Source organism: Rattus norvegicus, chromosome 4 (genome assembly GCF_021556685.1).
Source record: "Rattus norvegicus strain SHRSP/BbbUtx chromosome 4, alternate assembly SHRSP_T2T, whole genome shotgun sequence".
Lineage (NCBI taxonomy): Eukaryota > Metazoa > Chordata > Mammalia > Rodentia > Muridae > Rattus > Rattus norvegicus.
In genome coordinates, this window is record NC_141537.1 from 103241705 (window position 1) to 103264225 (window position 22521).

A 22521-nucleotide genomic window follows, 5' to 3' on the forward strand; every position below is an offset into this window, starting at 1 on the left:
TGGTCACATGCTTTGAAGTTGTTTTGAGCATCCTGGGCCTTTGTCTAATGTTTGGACATGCAAAGCAGCTCAGTAAAGCTAATCATCAGAGGGACACCTGCTCTCAACTCAGTGGTCAATGGAGTTGGCAAAACCATTCACAAAGAAGCTCAAACACATCCTAAGAGATGTTAGAACAACCCTGTTCAATTTTCACTAGGTTTCCTTTTTAAAGAAAAACCTTTATATAATATATTTTGATCATATTTTCCTTTCCTACCATCAGATTCTTTCCTCCCCCGTAACCACTTAACTTCATATTCTCTCTCTCTCTCTCTCTCTCTCTCTCTCTCTCTCTCTCTCTCTCTCTCTCTCTCTCACACACACACACACACACACACACACACACACACACACATATATATATATATATATATATATATATATATATATATATATATATATATATATCACCTTACCTCTGCTGCTTCTCCGAAAACAATTTTTAAAACTGAAAGACAAAAAAAAGTACTCTATGGATACTCTACTGAAAAGAATTCAAGATTTTTTGGAACACTTTCAAATCTCGACAATAGCAACAGTTTCAAGCAACAGTGTTTTCACATTGTGATCCTTAGCAAGAAGACAAAGGAACTGGATCTTATTCAAGAGTTGTAGAGTATGGTTTGTGCTTGTTTTCAAGAAGTATCTACTGAGTATCATCACCCCAAATCTATAATTGTCGTAAAGAGCTAAGATTAGGAAAATCATATGAAGACAGGGAACACAGATCATTGAAAATAAGCAGAATCATCCCTTATACTACTCCAAAATCCAATGCTGAACTAAGCAGATATTCTAAAGACAGAGCATTTGTCCTCATTTGGATCATACTCAGAATGGTTGTATCTAGTATCTCAGTCTCCACAGTCAAAAGCAGATAAAAGATTTCAGTGTGATACATGGCCCTAGAAACAAAGATAAGAGATTTCATATTTTCTCTTTTTTAGATCATAAACATATTTTTGTAATGTGTATGAATGTATATGTGTCGATCTCTGTATGTGTGTGCACGTGTGTATGTGATACATGTGTTAATATGCATACGTTGGTGCTTATTTATGTGTGCATGTGTATGGGTTTATATATGTATACATATGTATGTGTATGTGTACATCTCTGTATATCTGCATGTATGTATGTTTATACATGTGTAGATATGCATATGTGTGGTGTTTATTAGTGTATGCATATATATGTGTATGTATGTGTACATATGTATGTATATGTGTATATGTGTTAAAGATAGAAGGAGGAGAGAGAGGGAATGAGAGAGAGGCAGAGAGAAAGGGGAACAGGAAGAGAAGTAGACTAGAAAGAAAAAATAACAAGTTGGGATTCATAGAGTAAAAGCATCTCTCTGTACGTTCCATGGTTAATTATGCCCAGTCAGATAGGTAAATGCTGTATTGACTATTGTATTGACATTTCTATGGCCCATATTGGGTTTTCTATTTTTAAATGTTTATTCTTCCCTACATTCCTAAGGCAATCTAAAATATTATCTAATTGGCTATAACAAAGATCTAAAAACCATATCCAAACAGGAAATAGAAGGTGGAATTTCCCAGCAGTGAGAGGAATGCTGGAAGAAGAGACATGTGGTAGATTCAGCCAATGAACACAAAAGTGAACAGATGAACCAAGCCAAGCACAGTTAGAGCTGACCATGTAGAGTGACTTAGTGACAGAACTAATCAATTTAGAGTAGCTGAGAGACTGCCCAGCAAAAGGCCTGAGCTCCAAAATATTAAAAAGCCTCTGTTTCAATATTTATGTTGCTGGTGGGTTACAGATAGTCCCACTATAAGAAGAGGTAAAGGAAATGGAAATGGGTTGATTTAGTGGATAAGGTAAAATATATGATGTACTTGAAAGCCATTCTGTTTTGAAACTTCTGTCAGATGAGGACATATCAATAAGAATTTTAAGAAGCAGCAACATTGCACAAAGGGCAAAGGCGCTTGCCACCAAATCTAGCATCAGCCCTGAGGCTATACAATCCTCTTGGCAAAAACAGAATCAAACTGTATTTGTCCTCTGACCTCTGATATGGCACTACACATATTCATCTACATGTGTACACACACATACACACATACACAGGGGAGAGATGAATACATGTACAAAAAGATAGCTAATTAAATAAAAACTAAATAAAAGACTCAGAAAATGAAAAATGTCACACAAAAATGGATATCACTAAGAAAGTAAGAAAACCCTCTAGGAACTAGAAAAGCAAGAAACAAATTTTTTCTATATACTCCTAATCAAAACCAGTTTACCAATATCATCACATCAGTCCATAAGCCTTAAATTAGATACCAGATTTATAGAACTATAAAAATATAAAAACATCATATTCAGTGAAAAGAGTTTGTGGTAAATTGTTTCAGAAAGAATAGAAAATTACTACTGTTTCTTTATTCTCCTTTGTGTATAGAAATTTTAAACCAAAAAAAAAAATAAGAGGAAGTGAAAACATTATTTTTTTACTGCTCTATAAACATTTTCTTCACCATTTAGGCATCCCGGCTCTCAGGCAGAAGGGGGAACTCGCCATGCCCAGAGCTGTGGATGGTGTACACAGCTGTTGAAACTCTCAAGGAGGTTTGTGTAGGAAGCTGAAGCACTGTGGGAGGATAGCTATAGTACTGCTCACAGTAATAAACAGCCAGGTCTTCAGCCTGCACACTGTTGATGGTCAGAGTGAAGTCTGTTCCAGATCCACTGCCTATGAAGCGATCAGGGACACCAGTTTCCCTAGTGGATGCCAAGGAGATCAGCAGTTTAGGAGACTGCCCTGGTTTCTGCTGGAACCAGGACAAGTAGTTCCCTTGGTATTCACTGGAAAAAAGACTCTGACTGGACTTGCAGCTCATAGTGACCTTGTCTCCTGCTGACACAGCCAGGGAGGAGGGAGACTGGGTCATCACAATGTCCCCACAGGTACCTGCAACAATGAATAGGCAGTGAAAATGCATACATGCCCAAACATAGTTTATAATAACAGTTGAAACTTGTCATTTAAATGTCTTTATAATGTCATAATGTCACAAAATTATTAAGTAAGAAATATTACACAATGGCACACATTGTAGATTTCTTATTACAAAGATGAAAGTTTGTAAAGATTTTAATACTTTGAATTTCTTACCAGATACCCAGAGCAGCAGGGATATGAGGACCTGAGTCTGTGATTCCATCTTGCTCTCCCTGCCTGTCTGATGCTGATCAGTCACATTGCAAAGGCCTGGTTTTTAAATTCTGAGAGCTGGACTGGACTCGAGGATACATGCAAAGCAGACAGGAAATACAAAGCAGATGTCAGCCCAGTGTGTGAGTGAGTGTTGTTGTCAATCGACAGGCAAAAATGTCTTCAGAGAGAGCATAAGAAAACTCTGAAAGTGATTGCCTTCCTCATCACCAACAGAAATCTACTACAAGATCTAATAGGTTTGGGTTTAAAATCCAAGGCATATTTAAATTAGGTGCCTTTTGTAGAAATTTTAGGAGACTTATCTCAGACTGCCCATTCTAGAAAACAAAGATAGCTCAAAAAAATCACAAGTGTAAAAGAAAGAAACAAAGTAAGAGAAAAATCCTATAAAATATAGTAATGGTAAGGATGACAGTAAAATTGAAGATAATTTGTTCATTGTCTCCCATCTGCATATCAACTCTTGTAATGACAAAATGAACACTGCCTCACACATTTGGATTTCAACTTCTGAGATAAACATGGGAAAGAGATACAAGTAGAAAACCAAATTATCTCTGTAGAAATCCTGCGGGCCACTAGCTTAAGCCTAGGATAAGAGAAGCTTTAAATTCACTGTAAAGGGCAAACAAAACAGAAACTAACTATCATGTTTCCCAAAACTTCAGGGAACTTAAAAAGAATTTGCAGTTTGGAGAAATGATGATGAGTAAAACAAACTAGGTGTCTTCAGCTCATCATGCCTGGAGACCAGCACTACCCAAAGGTTTTATTCCACAAAGGCAAAAACTAGAGAACTCCAGAAATAAACAGGATTAAAACTGAATAAATATGGTCTTGCTCACTCTTCAAAAATTCTCTAGAAGGGGGCACAGCAACCCTAAATCAATTAATGATTTTTACAAAGACCGGTACACCACAACATCAGAGATTTTTCACATCTAAAGGAGAAAAAATATTTGAGTGTGAGGGAAAATCAATAGCAGTAACAGACATGATGAACAATCTGAATTTAGGTTAGTGAATTATAAGAGTATGTGAGATGTTTTCTGTACAGGAAACGGAAAAGGAAACTAAGTATCATGATAAAGAGTGAGATCCATATCTGTATCCTAGAATTGGAGACACAGAAACAGGAGATCCTTCAGAGTAAAGCCTGACTTGGGTACATGAATTCTAGACAAGGTTACCCTATGCATGCAGACAAGATTTCCAGATATATATCATTATTCAACTGACTACAAGACAGCTCATGGTATTTGATATCCAAAATGAATTATTCCTCTGATTTTAATGTGCTAATATTAAGCCAGAATATTATCAAAATTAAATGTGCATTAAACCAATATGCATTTTTCTTCTATTTTGCATTAATTAAATCATTTCATACAGTAACTTCTCAGGTATAAAACATTAAATGATTTGTAAAAGTATGTTCAGATCTCCTTTATAAAGTGTTAACATACCAACATAACATAGAGATCGTTTGTAGATTAAGAGAGCTTCCAATCTCTGGTGTCAGCAGGCCTGGTTGTCCCTGAGGGCAGCAGGTCTCCAGGGATATAAATAAAGCTGGTAGTCATTGATGGCAGCAGGCCACTGGGATCACTGATAGAGCTGCTTGTCCTGAGTGGGAGCAGGCTTCCAGAAATACAGGCAGAGCTGGTAGTCACTGATGGCTTCAGGCCTCTGGATATTCCTGGTTGCAGCAGGCTTCTAGTGGTGGAAGCAAAACTGGTAGTCCCTGATGGCTGCTAGTGTACTGGGTTGCCAGAAGAAGTGTGATTCAGAAGATGAAACACAGAGGACAGGGAAAACCACACAGATGCTGGGCTTGCTGGAGATGAGGTCAGGTCGTGGGTAGTAGCAGGACTCCAGGGAAGCAGGCAGAACTGTGCCTCAGGACATGAAACTCAGATAGTATAGGAGGAGGAGCTCACTGCTGTGTTTTCCTGCAGGGGCCAACATTCAGGAATTGTGTTAGTGTCTCACTTGTATTCCCTTATGGCTGCAGGCCTCCAGGATTGCAGGTGGCTTTGTGGACCTGAAGATGGAGCACGGCAGGGACAGTCCAGACCTCACTGCTACTGAGCATGCTAGAGAACCCAACATGCAGGAGATGGGGAGGACAGTAAGGGGAGGAGGGAGCCTAGCTTAACTGTTCTCTGAGAGGTTTCACCCAACAGCTAGCTAAAACAAATGAAGAGACCAACAGTCAAAGATTAGACAATGTTGAAGGACTCTTGTGAAAGCGTTAGGGGAAGGATTGATGGACACTGAGGGAATAGTGACTCCATTAGAGCAATTGAGTCAACTAACTTGGGCCTTTAAGGGAGCTCTCAGAGACTGAACAGCAAACCAAATAACAATTATGTGCTGAACCTAGTTTCTTCTCCCCAACCCCTGCACCTATGTGGCAGATGTGAAGCTTGGTATTCATAGGATTCCCCCAATAACTGGAGCAATTACCCTACCTGACTCTGTTGCCTAACTGTGGACCCTGTTCCACTAATTGGGCTGCCTTCTCTGGTTCCAATGGGAAAGACTGTGCACAGTTCTGAGATGAGTTGTGTGATGGGGACCATCCCTTTCTCAGAGGAGAAATTTGTTAATTAATTAATGAACAAAATAGTTCCCTCTCAAACTGAAGAATATACCAGAAGAGTAAATATCCCCATCAGTTTCTAACAAGTTATCATGAGCTCTAGATCTTGTCTTTATACTTTGCTTTGTGACAGCTGCTGTGAACTCAGACTGTGCTGCTCATTCAAACTGGGCACATGGTGATGGGATCTGACAAATCTGAAGACTCATGCTGCTAAGCATGGGCTTCTCACAAATTGTAAGGGGAGATCACATGGTCTTGGAATGTAAAATTTCCATGATGTTCTGTGATTATACATAAAAATTATGTGACAGCTCTTAGTTAGACCTTTTCCCAAGAATATGGTTTGCAAAACATGTCCTTGTTCATTTGATTCCTTGGGTTGTAGTTTAAAGTGTACTACAAAGCAGCCAACTCATAAGAACACAGATAAATTTCTTTCCACCTTTGGAACCAGGAAGTCTGAAGATGAAGACTTGAGCTCCTGAGACACAGCAGCCGCTTCCTTTCATCTATCATGCCTAGAGACCTAGGGAAAGTGAATCTTGGATGCAAAATAGAAGACTGTAGTTTGCTTTGCTCTTGAATTATATATCTTTTACTCTCTGGATATTCATCTGGTTGTGTCTATCCAATATCAGTAACAGGAGATAGTACACAGGGGGGATTTTTATATTCAAATAAAATATTAATAAATATTATTTTTGGTAATATATACAAGGTAGGAAACACTTGAAATTTCAACACTAAAGATAATGATACATGGAAATTTGAATGGGTTCAGGATATCTTGGTATACAAAGCAAGTTTTAAGCTAACATGTGATACATAACACGATTTCATATTTGAAAATAAACAAATAAAACTAGTTCATTCTAATTACTGCTTTTTAAAATATATGATTTAGACGCTTCAGCAATTAGTAGCACAAGCTGCCCTTGCAGAGAACTCCATCTTATTTTTAGCCCTAATATCTGGAGCCTCCCCATCCCCATTAACTCCAGTTCCAGGGGATCTAGTACTCTATTTTATGGTTCATTTAGTAAATATCCCACACATATGTGCCATACACACAAAGAGAAATACACAAAGACATAAATTAAAATTTTATGTCTTAACAAATAATGCTTGATAATATAGATAATATAAATACATACATGGTTCTGGCTATACCCTGAACTGAACTGCTTCAACAACCCTCTGTACCTAAATCCCATGGAGGAGAGAGCTGGATTCTCAGAAGTGCAGACAATCCTGAGAGTGCAGGGGAGACCTCCACTTCTGTTCACATTCCTGGCACAAGAGGAACCTGTCTAGTACCCTCTGGATACAGTATTACAGGAGCAGTCCATGGCAGGAACCTTCTGGTTTCTGCCTGCACCCAGAAATGAACTGAACTGAACTGGTCCAAATGATCTCTCTAACCAAATTCCTTGAGAGGAAGAGCTGTAGTCTCAAAGTGTGCACAATCATGAGAGTTCAGGGGAAACTACCACTTCTTCTTACATTCCTGGCCCAAGAGGAACCTGTGTAATGCCCCCTGTATATGGGAACATAGGAACAGACAGGGGCAGGACCCTTTCAGTTTCTGCCCAAGCATAAAGCTATAATCCTTTTACCTGGAGCATAAACACACCCGAGAGTTAAAAACAATTCAATTCTCCAAGCAACCCTCTGTAGACTTTAGGACACACAAACCCAGGAATAGCTCTCAGATTCTGGATCCAGACAAAAGGAAACATGTCTATAAGACTGCTGCCATACTGACATACAGGAAGGTCAAGCCGCTATCAGAGACAGCAGAATAAGCTAACATCAGAGACAATCTGATGGTGAGAGGTAAGCACAGGGAGATAAGCAACAGAAAACAACACTACTTGGCATCATCAGAGCATAGTTCTCCCACCAAAGCAGATACTGGTGATCCCACATACAGAGGAAAAGTAGGATTTGGATTTAAAATAACAACTCATGATGATGATAGAGGATTTTAAGAAGGACATAAATAACTCCCTTAAAAAATACAGCAAAACACAGGGAAACAAGTAGAAGCCCTTAAAGAGATAACACAAAAAAAAAAACCTTAAACAATTACAGGAAAACAAAACAAAACAGGTGAAGTAATTGAACAAAACTGTCCAAGAATTTTAAAATAAAAATAGAAACAATAAAGGATAGAATAAACAATAGAAACACAAAGGGAAACAACCATGGAGATAAAATCTGGGAAAAAGACCAGAAGATATAGACACAAGTATCACCCACAGAATGCAAGAGATAGAAGAGAGAATCTCAGGAGAAGAAGGTACCAAAGAAAACATTGACATGACCATCAAAGAAAATGTAAAACACAAAAAGCTCCTACCACAAAACAACCAGGAAATCTAGAACACAATGATAATATCAAACATAAGGATAATAGGTATCGAAGAGTGTGAAGACTCCCAACTTAAAGGGCCAGTAAATATCTTCAACAAAATTATAGAAGAAAACATCACTAACCTAAAGAAAGAGATGCCCATAAACATGCAAGAAGCCCACAGAACTCCAAATAGATTGGACCAGAAAAGAAATTCCTCCCATCACATAACATTCACAACACCAAATGCACAAAACAAAGAATATTAAAAGCTGTATAGGGTCTCTGGGCACAGGAAGATAGGGGCACTCAAGCCGCAGGACCCCTACGGTCCAAATTGTGCCCAGATCTGAAGGGACAATTGTGAAGGCAAGCAGAGCTGAAGGCAAGCAGCTCCCTCCACCCAAATCCTATGGGAGGAAGAGCTACACTTTCAGAGGGGCAGACATGCCTGGGAAACCAGAGGAGACTATTCTCTGCCCACATTTTGGACTCTAAAGAAAAACGTCTAGTGCCATCTGGGTCCCCTGTACACAGGGACGCTGGAGAAGGAGGGGCAGGCACTTCTGGTTACTGCCTTCATGAAGAGCTGAAACCTAATCCCGGGGAGAGACTTCTGGCCTGAAACCAGAGGTAAGATCCAATTTTCTGCTCCAAGTGACCTGCCTGGTGGACTCAGGACACATGCCAACAGGAAGAGCTAAAAGCTAGTACATAGGAGCGACTACACGCCTGGAAGCAGAACACTCTGTTCCCATAACTGGCTGAAAGAAAACAGGAAAATAGGTCTACAGCACTTCTGACGAATAGGCCTATAGGTTGGTCAAACCACTGTCAGAAATAGCAGAACAAGATAATGCCAGAGGCAACCTGAGGCAAGAGGCAAGTGCAGGAACCCAAGCAACAGAAACCAAGACTACATGGCATCATCAGAGCATAATTCTCCCACCAAAGCAGACACTGAATATCCAAACCCACCAGAAAAGCAAGATCTAGATTTAAAATCACATTTGATCATGATGATGGAGGACTTTAAGAAAGACAGAAAGAATTCCCTTAGAGAAACGCTGGAAAACACAATTAAACAAGTAGAAGCCCTTAGAGAGGAAACACAAAAATCCCTGAAAGAATTACAAGAAAACACAACCAAACAGGTGAAGGAATTGAAAATGGAAGTAGAAACAATAAAGAAAGCACAAAGGGAGACAGCCCTGGATATAGAAAACTAAAGGAAGAGACAAGGAGCAATAGACACGAGCATCACCAGGAGAATGATTCTCTCTTCTATCTCATGAAGCAGAGATAATCTCAGGAGAAGAAGATTCCATAGAAACCATTGACACGACTGTCAAAGATAATGTAAAAGGGAAAAAGCTACTGGCCCAAAACATACAGGAAATCCAGGACAAAATGAGAAGATCAAACCTAAAGATAATACGTATAGAAGAGAGTGAAGACCCCCAACTCAAAGGACCAGTAAATATTTTCAACAAAATCATAGAAGAAAACTTCCCTAACCTAAAGAAAGAGATGCCCATATGCATACAAGTAGCCTACAGAACTCCAAATAGATTGGACCAGAATAGAAAGTCCTGTCACATAACAGTTAAAACACAAAATGCACGAAATAAAGAAAGAATATTAAAAGCAGTAAGGGAAAAAGGTCAAGTAACATATAAAGACAGACTTATTAGAATTACACCAGACTTCTCACAAGCGACTATGAAAGCCAGAAGATCCTGGACAGATGTCATACAGACCCTAAGAGAACACAAATGACATCCCAGGTTACTGTGTCAAGCAAAACTCTCAATTGACATAGAGGGAGAAATCAAGATATTCCATGACAAAACCAAATAAACACAATATCTTTCTGCAAATCCAGCCCTACAAAGGATAATAAATGGTAAAGTCCAACACAAGGAGGCAAGCTATACCCTAGAAAAAGCAAGAAACTAATCATTTTGCAGCAAAGAGAAGACAAGCACACAAACATAATCTCACCTCCACATACGAAGATAACAGGAAACAACAATCACTATTCCTCAATATATATCAACATAAATGGACTCAATTCCCAATAAAAAAGACACAGATTAACAAACTGGATACACAGTGAGGACCCAGCATTTTGCTGCCTACAGGAAACAGACCTCAGAGACAAAGACAGACACTACCTCAGAGTAAAAGGTTGAAAAACAATTTTCCAAGGAAATAGTCTAAAGAAGCAAGCGAAAGTAGCCATTCTAATACCGAATACAATCGATTTTCAACCAAAAGTCATCAAAAAAGATAAGGAAGGAACCATCATATTCATAAAAGGAAAAATCCACCAAGATGAACTCTCAATCCTAAATATCTATGCTCCAAATACAAGGCCACCTACATACATAAAAGAAACCTTACTAAAGCACAAAGCACACATTGTACCTCCCACAATACTAGTGGGAGATTTCAACACTCCACTGTTGAATCCATCAATGGACAGATCATGGAAACAGAAATTAAACAGAGACATAGACAGACTAAAAAAAGTCAAGAATCAAATGTACTTAACTGATAGTTATAGAAAATTCTATCCTAAAACAAAAAGGAATATATTCTTATCACAACCTCATGGTATTTTCTCCAAAATTGACCATATAATCGGTCATAAAACAGGCCTCAACAGATACAGAAAGATAGAAATAAACCAAGCCATGTGTCCTATCAGACCACCACGGGATAAAGCTGGTCTTCAATAACAATAATGAAAGAAATAATGAATAAACATGGAAGTTGAACAATGCCCTACTCAATGATAACCTGGTCAAGGAAGAAATAAAGAAAGAAATTAAAGACTTCTTAGAATTTAATGAAAATGAAGGTGCAACATACCCAAACGTATGGGGCACAATGAAAGCTTTGCTAAGAGGAAAACTCACTGCTCTGAGTGGCTGCAGAAAGTAATAGGAGAGAGCAAATATCACCAGCTTGACAGCACACCTAAAAGCTCTAGAACAAAAAGAAGCAAATACACCGAGGAGGAGTAGAAGGCAGGAAATAATCAAACTCAGAGCTGAAATAAACCATATAGAAACAAAAAGGACTGTACAAAGAATCAACAGAATCAAAAGCTGGTGCTTTGAGAAAATAGACAAGATAGATAAAATCTTAGCCAGACTAACTAGAGGACACAGGGACTGCATACAAATTAACAAAATCAGAAATGAAAAGGGAGACATAACTACAGAATCAGAGGAAATTCAAAAAATCACCAGATCCTACTACAAAAGTCTATATTCAACAAAACTTGAAAATCTGGAGGAAACAGACAATTTTCTGGACAGATACAAGGTACTGAAGTTAAATCAGGAGCAGATAAACCATTTAAACAACCCAAATCTCATAAGAAAATAGAAGCAGTCAGTAAAAGCCTGCCAACCAAAAAGCAGCCAGGTCCAGATGGGTTCAGTGCAGAATTCTATCAGACCTTCATAGAAGACCTCATACCAATATTATCCAATCTATCCCACAAAATTGAAACAGATGGAGTACTACCGAATTCCCTCTATGAAGCCAAAATTACTTTTATACATAAACCACACAAATAACCAACAAAGAAACAGACCAAATTCCCTTATGAATATCAATGCAAAAGTACTGAATAAAACTCTTGCAAAACGAATCCAAGAGCATATCAAAATAATCATCCATCATGATTAAGTAGACTTCATCCCAGGCTACCAGGGATGGATTAATATTTGGAAAACCATCAATGTAATCCACTATATAAACCAAATGAAAGATAAAAACCACATGATCATTTCATTGGATGCTGAGAAAGCATTTGACAATATTCAACATACCTTCATGATAAAAGTCCTGGAAAGAACAGGAATTGAAGGCCCATACCTGAACATAGTAAAAGCAATATACAGTTAGCAAACCAGTAGCTAACATTAAACTAGATGGAGAGAAATTCGAAGCAATCCCACTAAAATCAGGGACTAGACAAGGCTGCCCACTCTCTCCCTACTTATTCAATATAGTTCTTGAAGTTCTAGCCAGAGCAATCAGACAACAAAAGGAGATCAAAGGGATACAGATTGGAAAGGAAGAAGTCAAAATATCACTATTTGCAGATGATATGATAGTATATTTAAGTGATCCCAAAAGTTCCACCAGAGAACTACTAAACCTGATAAACACCTTCAGAAAAGTGGCTGGGTATAAAATTAACTCAAATAAATCAGTAGCCTTCCTCTACACAAAAGAGAAACAAGCAGAGAAAGAAATTAGGGAAACGACACCCTTCATAATAGTCCCAAATTATATGAAATACCTCGGCATGACATTAGCCAAGCATGTGAAAGATCTGTATGATAAGAACTTCAAGCCTCTGAAGAAAAAATTGAAGATCTCAGAAGAAGGAAAGATTGCCCATGCTCATGGATTGGCAGGGTTAATATAGTAAAAATAGCCATTTTACCAAAAGCAATCTACAGATTCAATGCACTCCCCATCAAAAGTCCAATCCAATTCTTCAAAGAGTTAGACAGAAAAATTTGCAAATTCATCTGGAATATCAATAAAACCAGGATAGCCAAAACTATCCTCAACAGTAAAAGCACTTCTGGGGGAATCACTATTCCTGAACTTGAGCAGTATTACAGAGCATTAGTGATAAAAACTGTATAGTATTGGTACAGAGACAGGCAGATAGACCAGTGGAATAGAACTGAAGACCCAGAAATGAACCCACAGACCTATGGTCACTTCATTTTTGACTAAGGAGCCAAAACCTCCAATGGAAAAAAGATAGCATTTTCAGCAAATGGTGAAAATATAGAAGAGTGCAGATTGATCTATTCATGTTTTCCCCTTTAGTAAGCTTAAGTTCAAGTGGATCAAGGACTTCCACATCAAACAAGATACACTCAAACTTATAGAAGAAAAAGTGGGGAAGAATCTCAAACACATGTGCACTGGAGAAAATTTCTTCAACAAAACACCAATGTCTTATGCTCTAAGATCAAGAATTAACAAATGGGATCTCATAAAACTAAAAAGCTTTTGTAAGGCAAACGACTCTGTTTTTAGGACAAAATAGCAACCAACAGTTTGGGAAAAGTTCTTTACCAATCCTATAACTGATAAAGGGCTTATATCCAAAATATACAAAGAACTCACGAAGTTAGACTACAGGGAGACAAATAACTCTATTAAAAATGGAGTTTAGAGCTAAACAAAGAATTCACAGTTGTGGAATGCCGAATGTCTGAGAAGCACCTAAAGAAATGTTCAACATCTTTAGTTATAAGGGACATGCAAATCAAAACAACCCTGAGATTTCACTTCACACCAATCAGAATGATTAGGATCAAACACTCTCCCAACAGCAGATGCTGGTGAGGATTTGGAGAAAGAGACTCCTCCATTGTTGATGGGATTGCAGACTGGTACAAACATTTGTGGAAATCAGTCTGGAGGTTCCTCAGAAAATTGCACATTGCAGTACCTGAGGACCCAGCTATACCTCTCTCGGGCATTTACACAAAGATGTCCCAACATATATCAAAGACACATGCTTCACTATGTTCATAGAAGCCTTATTTATAATAGCCAGAACCTGGAAAGAACTCTTCAAAAGAGGAATGGATACAGAAAATGTGGTACATCTACACAATAGATTACTACTCAGCTATCAAAAAAGATGACTTTATGAAATTCATAGGCAAATGGATGTAACTGTAAAATATCATCCTGAGTGAGGTCACCCGATCACAGAAAAACACACACGATATGCACTCATTGATACCCAAATGCTTGAATTACCCTAGATGCACAGAACACATGAAACTCTAGAAGAATGACCAAAATGTGGATGCTTCACTCGTCCTTTAAAAGGGGAACAAGAATACCCTTGGTAGGGGATAGGGAGGCAACGTTTAGAACAGAGGCAAAAGGAACACCCATTCAGAGCCTGCGCCACATGTGGCCCATACATATACAGCCACCAAACTAGATAAGGCGTATGAAGCAAAGAAGTACAGGCTGACAGGAACTGGATGTAGGTCTCTTCTGAGTGACACAGCCAGAATGCTGCAAATACATAGGCAAATGCCAGCAGCAAACCAGTGAACTGACAAGGGAACCCCTGTTGATGGCATCAGAGAAAGGACTGAAAGAGCTGAAGGGTCTTGAGACCCCATATGAACAACAATGCCAACCAACCAGAATTCCACGGACTAAACCACTACCCAAAGACTATACATCGACTGACCATCGGCTCCAACTCCATAGGTAGCAATGAATAGCCTAGTAAGGGCACCAGTGGAAAAGGAAGCCCTTTGTCTTCCCAAGGCTGTACCCCCAGTGAATGTGATTCTAGGGGGTATGGTGGCAAGGTGGGGAGGATTGGGATGGGAACATCCATACAGAAGGGGAGTGGGAGAGGTTAGGGGGATGTTGGCATGGAAACCCTGAAAAGGAATAACATTTGAAATGTAAATAAGAAATACCCAATTTAATAAAGTTGAAAAAATAAAAGATGTAAGAGAAAAAGGTTGAATAACATATAAAGGCAGACCTATCAAAATTATGCCAGACTTCTCACCAGAGACTATGAAAGTCAGAAGATCCTGGGCAGATGTCATACAGACTGTGTGACAACACAATTGCCTGCCCATGTACTATATCAGGCAAAACTCTCAATTCACATAGATGGAGAAACCAAGATATTCCGTGACAAAAGTGCACAAAACAGAGAAAGAATATTAAAAGCAGTAAGGGAAAAAGGTCAAGTAACATATAAAGGCAGACCTATCGGAATCACACCGGACTTCTCACTAGAGACTATGAAAACCAGGAGATCCTGGACAGATGTCATACAGACCCTAAGAGAACACAAATGACAGCCCAGGTTACTGTGTCAAGCAAAACTCTCAATTAACATAGATGGAGAAACCAAGATATTCCATGACAAGAGCAAACTTAAACAATATCTTTCTATAAATCTAGCTCTACAAAGGATAATAGATGGAAAACTCCAATACAAGGAGGGAAACTACACCCTGGAAAATGCAAGAAAGTAATCTCCTTGCAACAAAACCAAAGAAGGGGGCACACAAACATCTAACACCACCTCTAACAACAAAAAGAACAGAAAACAACAATCACTATTAATTAGTATCACTTAACATCAATGGACTCAATTACCCAATAAAAAGACATAGACTAACAGACTGGATATGTAAAGAGGACCGAGAATTTTGCTGCATGCAGGAAACACACATCAATAACAATCAGACACTACCTCAGAGTAAAAGACTGGAAAACAATTTTCCAAGCAAATGGTCCGATGAAACAAGCTGGAGTAGACATTCTAATATAAAATAAAATCAACTTTCAACTGATAGTCATCTGCAAATAGTGAAATTTTGACTTCTTCCTTTCCAGTTTGTATGCCTTTGACCTCCTTTTGCTGTCTAATTGCTCTGGGTAGGACGTCGAGTATGGTATTGAATATTTAGGAAGAGAGTGGCCGCCTATCCAATTTTACTATCCAATTTTAGTAGGATTGCTTCACATGTTTCTCTGTTTAGTTTAATGTTTGCTACTGATTTGCTGTCTATTTCTTTTACTATGTTTCGGTATGGGCCTAGAATTTCTGATCTTGACAAGACTTTTAACATGAAGAGGTGTTGAATTTTGTCAAATGCTTTTGCAGCACTTAATGAGTTGATCATAAGGTTTTTTTTCTTTGAGATTGTTTATATAGTGGATTACACTGATGAATTTCCATATATTGAGCCAGCCTTGTATCCCTGGGATGAAGTCTACTTGATCATGAAGGATGATCAGTTTGATGGGTCCTTGAATTTGGTTGGCGAGAATTTTATTGAGTAATTTTGCATCAATATTCATAAGAAAACTTGTTCTAATGTTCTCCTTTTTGTTTGGCCTTTGTGTGGTTTATGTATAAGAATAATTGTGGCTTCATAGAAGGGATTGGTTAGTGTCCCTTCTGTTTCTATTTTGTGGAATATTATGAGAAATATTGGTGTGAAGTCTTCTTCAAAGTTCTGATAGAATTCTGCACTAAACTCATCTGGTCCTGGGGGTTTTTTGGTTGTGAGATTTTAATGACTGCTTCTAATTCTTTAGGAGTTATAGAACTGTTTATATGATTTATATGATCCTCATTTAGATTTGGCACCTGGTATCTCTCTAGAAAATTGTCTATTTCCTCAAGTTTTCCTAGTTTTGTTGAATATAGGCTTTTGTAGTAGGATACAAAGATTTTTTTAATTTCCTCAGTTTCTGTTATGTCTCCCTTTTCATTTCTGATTTTGTTAATTTGGATACTGTCTCTTTGCCCTCTGGTTAGCCTGGCTAAGGGTTAATCTATCTTGTTGACTTCCTCGATGAACCAGCTTCTGGTTTTGTTAATTTGTTGTATAGTTCTTTTTGTTTCTACTTGGTTGATTTCAGCTTTAAGTTTAATTATTTCCTGCAGTCTATACCTCTAGGGTGTATTTTTCTAGAGCTTTCAGATGTGCTGTCAAGCTGTTAGTGTATGTTATAATTGAGTAGAGCATTGTTTATGTGTATGTGTGCTTTCTTTTGTTTTTGTTGTTATTGAACACTCATAGTACATGGTGATCTGATAGGATAAATAGGATTCTTGCAATCTTCTTGTATCTGCTGAGTTTTTTTTTTGTAACTGATAATATAGTCAATTTTGGAAAAGGTACTATGATGTCCTAAGGAGAACATATATTCTTTGGTTTTAGGATGAAATATTTTATAGATATCTGTTAAATCCATTTGGTTCATAACTTCTGTCAGTTTCACTGTGTCTCTGATTAGTTTCAGTTTCTAGGATCTGTCCATTGATGAGAGTGAGGCATTAAAGCCTCCCACTATTATTGTGTGAGGTCTAATGTCTGCTTTGCGCTTTAGTAAGGCTTCTTTTATGAATGTAGGTGCCCTTGCACTTAGAACATAGAGATTCAGGATTGAGAGTTCATCTTGGTATATTTTTCCTCTGGTAAATATGAAGTGTCATGGTTTTTTGATGACTTTTAGTTGAAAGTCAGTTTTATTTGTTATTAGAATGGCTACTCCAGCTTATTTCAAGGAACCATTTGCTTGGAAAATTGTTTTCCAGCCTTTTACTCTGAGGTAGTATCTCTCTTTGTCACTGAGGTGTGTTCCTTCTATGCACAAAAATGCTGGGATCTCTTTAAATATCCAGTCCGTTAGTGTATATCTTGTTAATGAAGAACTCAGTTCATTGAGGTTAAGAGATAGCAAGGAATATTGATTGTTGTTTCCTGCTATCTCTATTATTAGAGGTGGAACTAGGTTTTTGTAACTTTCTTCTTTTATGTTAGCTGAAATTTGATTGCTTTCTTGTATGTTCTTCAATGTAGTTTCCCTCCATGTGTTGGAGATTTTCATGGATTGTCTTTTGAAACAGAATATCTTGCTTTTCCCATCTATGGTAATTGAGAGTTTTGCTGGATATAGTATTCTGGGCTGGTATTTGTGTTTTCATAGGGTTTGATGACATCTTTCCAGGATCATCTGACTTCATAGTCTCTGTTGGGAAATCTGGTTTAATTCTGATAGGTTAGTCTTTATATGTTACCTGAACTATTTCCCTTTCTACTTTTATTATTCTTTCTTTGGATTGTGCATTTGTTGTTTTGACCATATGTGACAGGAGGAATTTCTTTTCTGTTCCAATCTATTTGGAGGTCTGTACACTTCTTACATTTTCATGTGAATCTCTTTATTTAGGTTAGGGAAGTTTTCTTCTATAATATTGTTGAAAATTACTGTCCCATTAAGTTGAGAATAATCACTCTCTTCTATACTTATTATCTTTAGGTTGGATCGTATCTTTGTGTCCTAGATTTCCTGAATGTTTTGGGTTAGGAACCTTTTGCATTTTCCATTTTCTTTGATTGTTGTGTTAATTTTTTGTGGTACATCCTGCCCATGAGATTATCTTTTCTATCTCTTATAATCTGTTGTCGATGCTTTTATCCATGAATTCTGATCTTTTTCCTAGTTTTCCTTTCTCTGGGGTTGTCTTCCTTTGTGATTTCATTGCTGTTTCCATTTCCATTTTTAAATTCTGGATGGTTTTCTTCATTTCCTTCAACTGTTTGTATTTTCCTGTGATTCTCTAAGGGATTTTTCTGTTTCCTCTTTAAGGGCATCTACTTGTTTACCTGTGTTATCTTGCATTAATTAAGAGAGTTATTTATGTCCTATTTAAGTCCTCTAACATCAGCATGAGTTGTGATTTTAAATCTAAATCTTGTTTTTCCTGTGTATTGGGGTACCCATGGCTTGCTGTGGTGGGGGAACTGGGTTCTGGTGATGCCAAATGGACTTGGTTTCTGTTGCTTGGGTGCTTGCCCTTGCCTCTTGGCATTGTTTTATCCCTGGAGTTAGCTGGCCTTGCTGTCTACACTGGCTTGACCCTCCTGTAACCCTGCATGTCAGCACTAAGGGGAGACCAGCACACTACCAGGGGGATCTGGGAAGAGAGAGCTGGGGCACAGGTTCAGCTCTGGGCACAGGCAGAAACCAGAAGGAACTTATCCCACACTGCTCTTCAGTTCCTGTGTCCTGAGGGCTCCATGCAGGACTCCATTCCTCTTGGGTCAGGAATGTGAACAGAAGTGGTCTCACCTATGCTCTCTGGATTGTCAGCACTTCTGACACTCCAGCTTTCTCCCAGTGGGATCTTGGAACAAAGAGCTGCGGCATAAGGTCACCTCAGGGAGCAGGAAGAAACCAGAAAGGTCCTGTCCCAGACTTTGCCTTGAATCCTGTGTTCTGAGGGCAACATGTGAGTTCCTCTTGGGCTTGGAATGTAAGCAGAAGTGGTGGTCTCACCTGTGTTCTCAGGACTCTCAACCCTTCTAAGAATCCAGCTCTCTTCTGGCAGGATCTGGATACTGAGAGCTGTGGCACAGGACCAGCTCTGAAGGACTCCCATCTATTTTTGAAAATCATTAAGAATTCACAGTTATTCACTATGAATCTGTACCTTTTGTAGCCAAATTTTTGTTAACTGACTTTATAAACCAAATAAAAAAGTGAATCTGTTATTATTCTTCTGTAACCACTAGCATGGCAGAATTCTTTGTGTTACCTTAAGTATATTCTCTAAAACATCTTTGTCAGAATCAGCCTACAGAATGTCTTCCCTATAGAGATAAAGGACAAATTGAGGAAATTGCTTACAAATAATTTATAAGGGTTTTTGCATAAAATGTTGACATGTAATTGGAAAATTTTACATTCCCTGTGGAAGTTCCTTGCAGTGGTATCTCTTTAGTGAATGGTTATTCAAAGTAGGTACTGAGAAAGCAACACTTTTTCTATTGTCATCCTCCATTTACCTGATTTCTTTCTACAACAAACAATGGAATTCCAGGAGATGGTAAACCCTTCTATATATTTAGCATCCAGCTGCTCTTATACCAGTTGTCCTAGTGCCTACAATTTTTCTGTTGTTATGGACCACTGCTCTCACCAGAGAGGCTGGTTTTATAACCATTGGGGGTGGGGAAAGCTGTTGGAATCTCTTTTATAACTTTTGACTTTAGAAATATATTTTTTTTATTAACTTGAGTATTTCTTATATACATTTCAAGTGTTATTCCCTTTCCCGGTTTCCGGGCAAACATCCCCCTCCCCCCTCCCCTTCCTTATGGGTGTTCCCCTCCCAACCCTCCCCCCATTGCCGCCCTCCCCCCATAGACTAGTTCACTGGGGGTTCAGTCTTAGCAGGACCCAGGGCTTCCCCTTCCACTGGTGCTCTTACTAGGATATTCATTGCTACCTATGGGGTCAGAGTCCAGGGTCAGTCCATGTATAGTCTTTAGGTAGTGGCTTAGTCCCTGGAAGCTCTGGTTGCTTGGCATTGTTGTACTTTGGGGGTCTCGAGCCCCTTCAAGCTCTTCCAGTTCTTTCTCTGATTCCTTCAATAGGGGACCTATTCTCAGTTCAGTGGTTTGCTGCTGGCATTCGCCTCTGTATTTGCTGTATTCTGGCTGTGTCTCTCAGGAGCGATCTACATCCGGCTCCTGTCGGTCTGCACTTCTTTGCTTCATCCATCTTGTCTAATTGGGTGGCTGTATATGTATGGGCCACATGTGGGGCAGGCTCTAAATGGGTGTTCCTTAAGTCTCTGTTTTAATCTTTGCCTCTCCCTTCCCTGCCAAGGGTATTCTTTTTCCTCATTTAAAGAAGGAGTGAAGCATTCACATTTTGATCATCCTTCTTGAGTTTCGTTTGTTCTAGGGATCTAGGGTAATTCAAGCATTTGGGCTAATAGCCACTTATCAATGAGTGCATACCATGTATGTCTTTCTGTGATTGGGTTAGCTCACTCAGGATGATATTTTCCAGTTCCAACCATTTGCCTACGAATTTCATAAACTCGTTGTTTTTGATAGCTGAGTAATATTCCATTGTGTAGATGTACCACATTTTCTGTATCCATTCCTCTGTTGAAGGGCATCTGGGTTCTTTCCAGCTTCTGGCTATTATAAATAAGGCTGCGATGAACATAGTGGAGCACGTGTCTCTTTTATATGTTGAGGCATCTTTTGGGTATATGCCCAAGAGAGGTATAGCTGGATCCTCAGGCAGTTCAATGTCCAATTTTCTGAGGAACCTCCAGACTGATTTCCAGAATGGTTTTACCAGTCTGCAATCCCACCAACAATGGAGGAGTGTTCCTCTTTCTCCACATCCTCGCCAGCATATAACTTTTGAAATTCAATCGCAGTGATGTCCTGTGTTCTAGACATTGGCATAGCTTGCAATTGTTCTCTATCACCTGTATCAATAGCTTTCCCGAGATCATCCACCATATTACCGCTACTTTCTTTATTTGCTTTTCCTGGATTTGAATGAATATTAATTTAAGTGCCCCATTCTTGTAAAAGATCCCTTCCCCATAAATTGTTAGGTATGTCAGCCAAATAAGGACTCAAATTCCATGTTTGCCCTTCTGATCCCACACAAGTAATCCATCGTACACTTTGTCTTATTTGTGATAACGTAACATTTTCTATAAATTGTTTATAAACTGTCTGAAGTGGCCAATCTGGATTCTAATACATTTGGCAATGTATATAAACTAAAATAAGCTCCTGTATCCATCAAACCTTCTATGTCAACAACATTCATTTGTAGCATCAATTTGTGTGTCTGATCACTAACCATTGTTTGTCAGAACATGTGGTTTCCAATACTTCCAAAAGCCAGCATCCTTTCTACCGAATCAACCTTGCCCTTAATGTAAGGAAAAACAGTTGAGCAATTCTATCCCCTTCATCAACTTGCATCTCTTTTTTTCACATATCCCATAATTTTATTTCCTACTTGTTATCCATACCTACTATACCTGCATGCACAATAAATTCTTGAAAAGTTAATCCAATTCTTCCCAAGATTATTCCCGCTGTCCCTAAAAGTAAGGGACCATGTACACCAGTGAAGAACTTGTAACATTCAAGTTCTGGGAATAATATAACAGGGGAATTTGTACACAAATCCTAAGCTGCACTTCTTTCTGTAACATGTATAACATGAGAAATACCTAATTTTCTTGCCTATTTGGTACCTTCTGACTGGCCAAAGGTCTCAAGCTGACAGGCCGTTCTCTTTTTCTCCTTTAATAACATTTATTTCCCTTGCTACATTTGGTTGTGCATTTTGTAGCATCATGCCTCCACCATTTAATTGCTCAACCATTGTAATTCTGTCCAGCTTCTAATACAGCTGACACCAATCCCTTGCAGTCTTGTGAGATAATCCTATGCTGTGTAGCCCAGTTATTTAGCATGTCTTTGAGAAAATAAGAATATAAGATATACAATACAGTAGATTCTGAGAAATGTTTTCCATCTAACATTTCTCTCAGCTTTTAGGTCAAATCATTATAAGCTTGTCTACAATTGCTACCAGGTATATGCTGTACAAGAACTGGGAAAGCTGAAGGTGTCTGTGTAGCCCGAAGCAAATTCTCTGGTGGTGAACTTGGCTGCATATTAACCTGTTGTACCTGTACCATTCCCTGTTCTTTCCACTCCCTAGAATTATTGTGGGTGGCAGTTTACTTCCCAGCCTAGTTTGCTTCAGGCTTTCATCATGTGGTGCATTCCTGGTCTCACTAACCAAGCATGACATTTTCCCTCCTCCCACTGGCCTTTTTGGTTTTACAAGAACTTCTATAAGCAAGCTCTCTAAATGCCAATTCTGCACTCCTCTCTAAAAGAA

At 38.6% G+C, this 22521-nt stretch overlaps 2 gene segments (V, D, J or C); one reads left to right on the top strand and one right to left on the bottom strand.

The window, feature by feature from the left end:
- Nucleotides 1-22521, top strand: part of LOC134478922 (immunoglobulin kappa variable 4-1-like) — an 801643-nt gene that overhangs the window by 186686 nt on the left and 592436 nt on the right.
- On the bottom strand, nucleotides 2431-3275 carry LOC134486791 (immunoglobulin kappa variable 4-1-like). The segment is given in 2 exon segments: nucleotides 2431-2992; nucleotides 3197-3275. Coding segments are annotated over 2 exon segments (480 nt in total).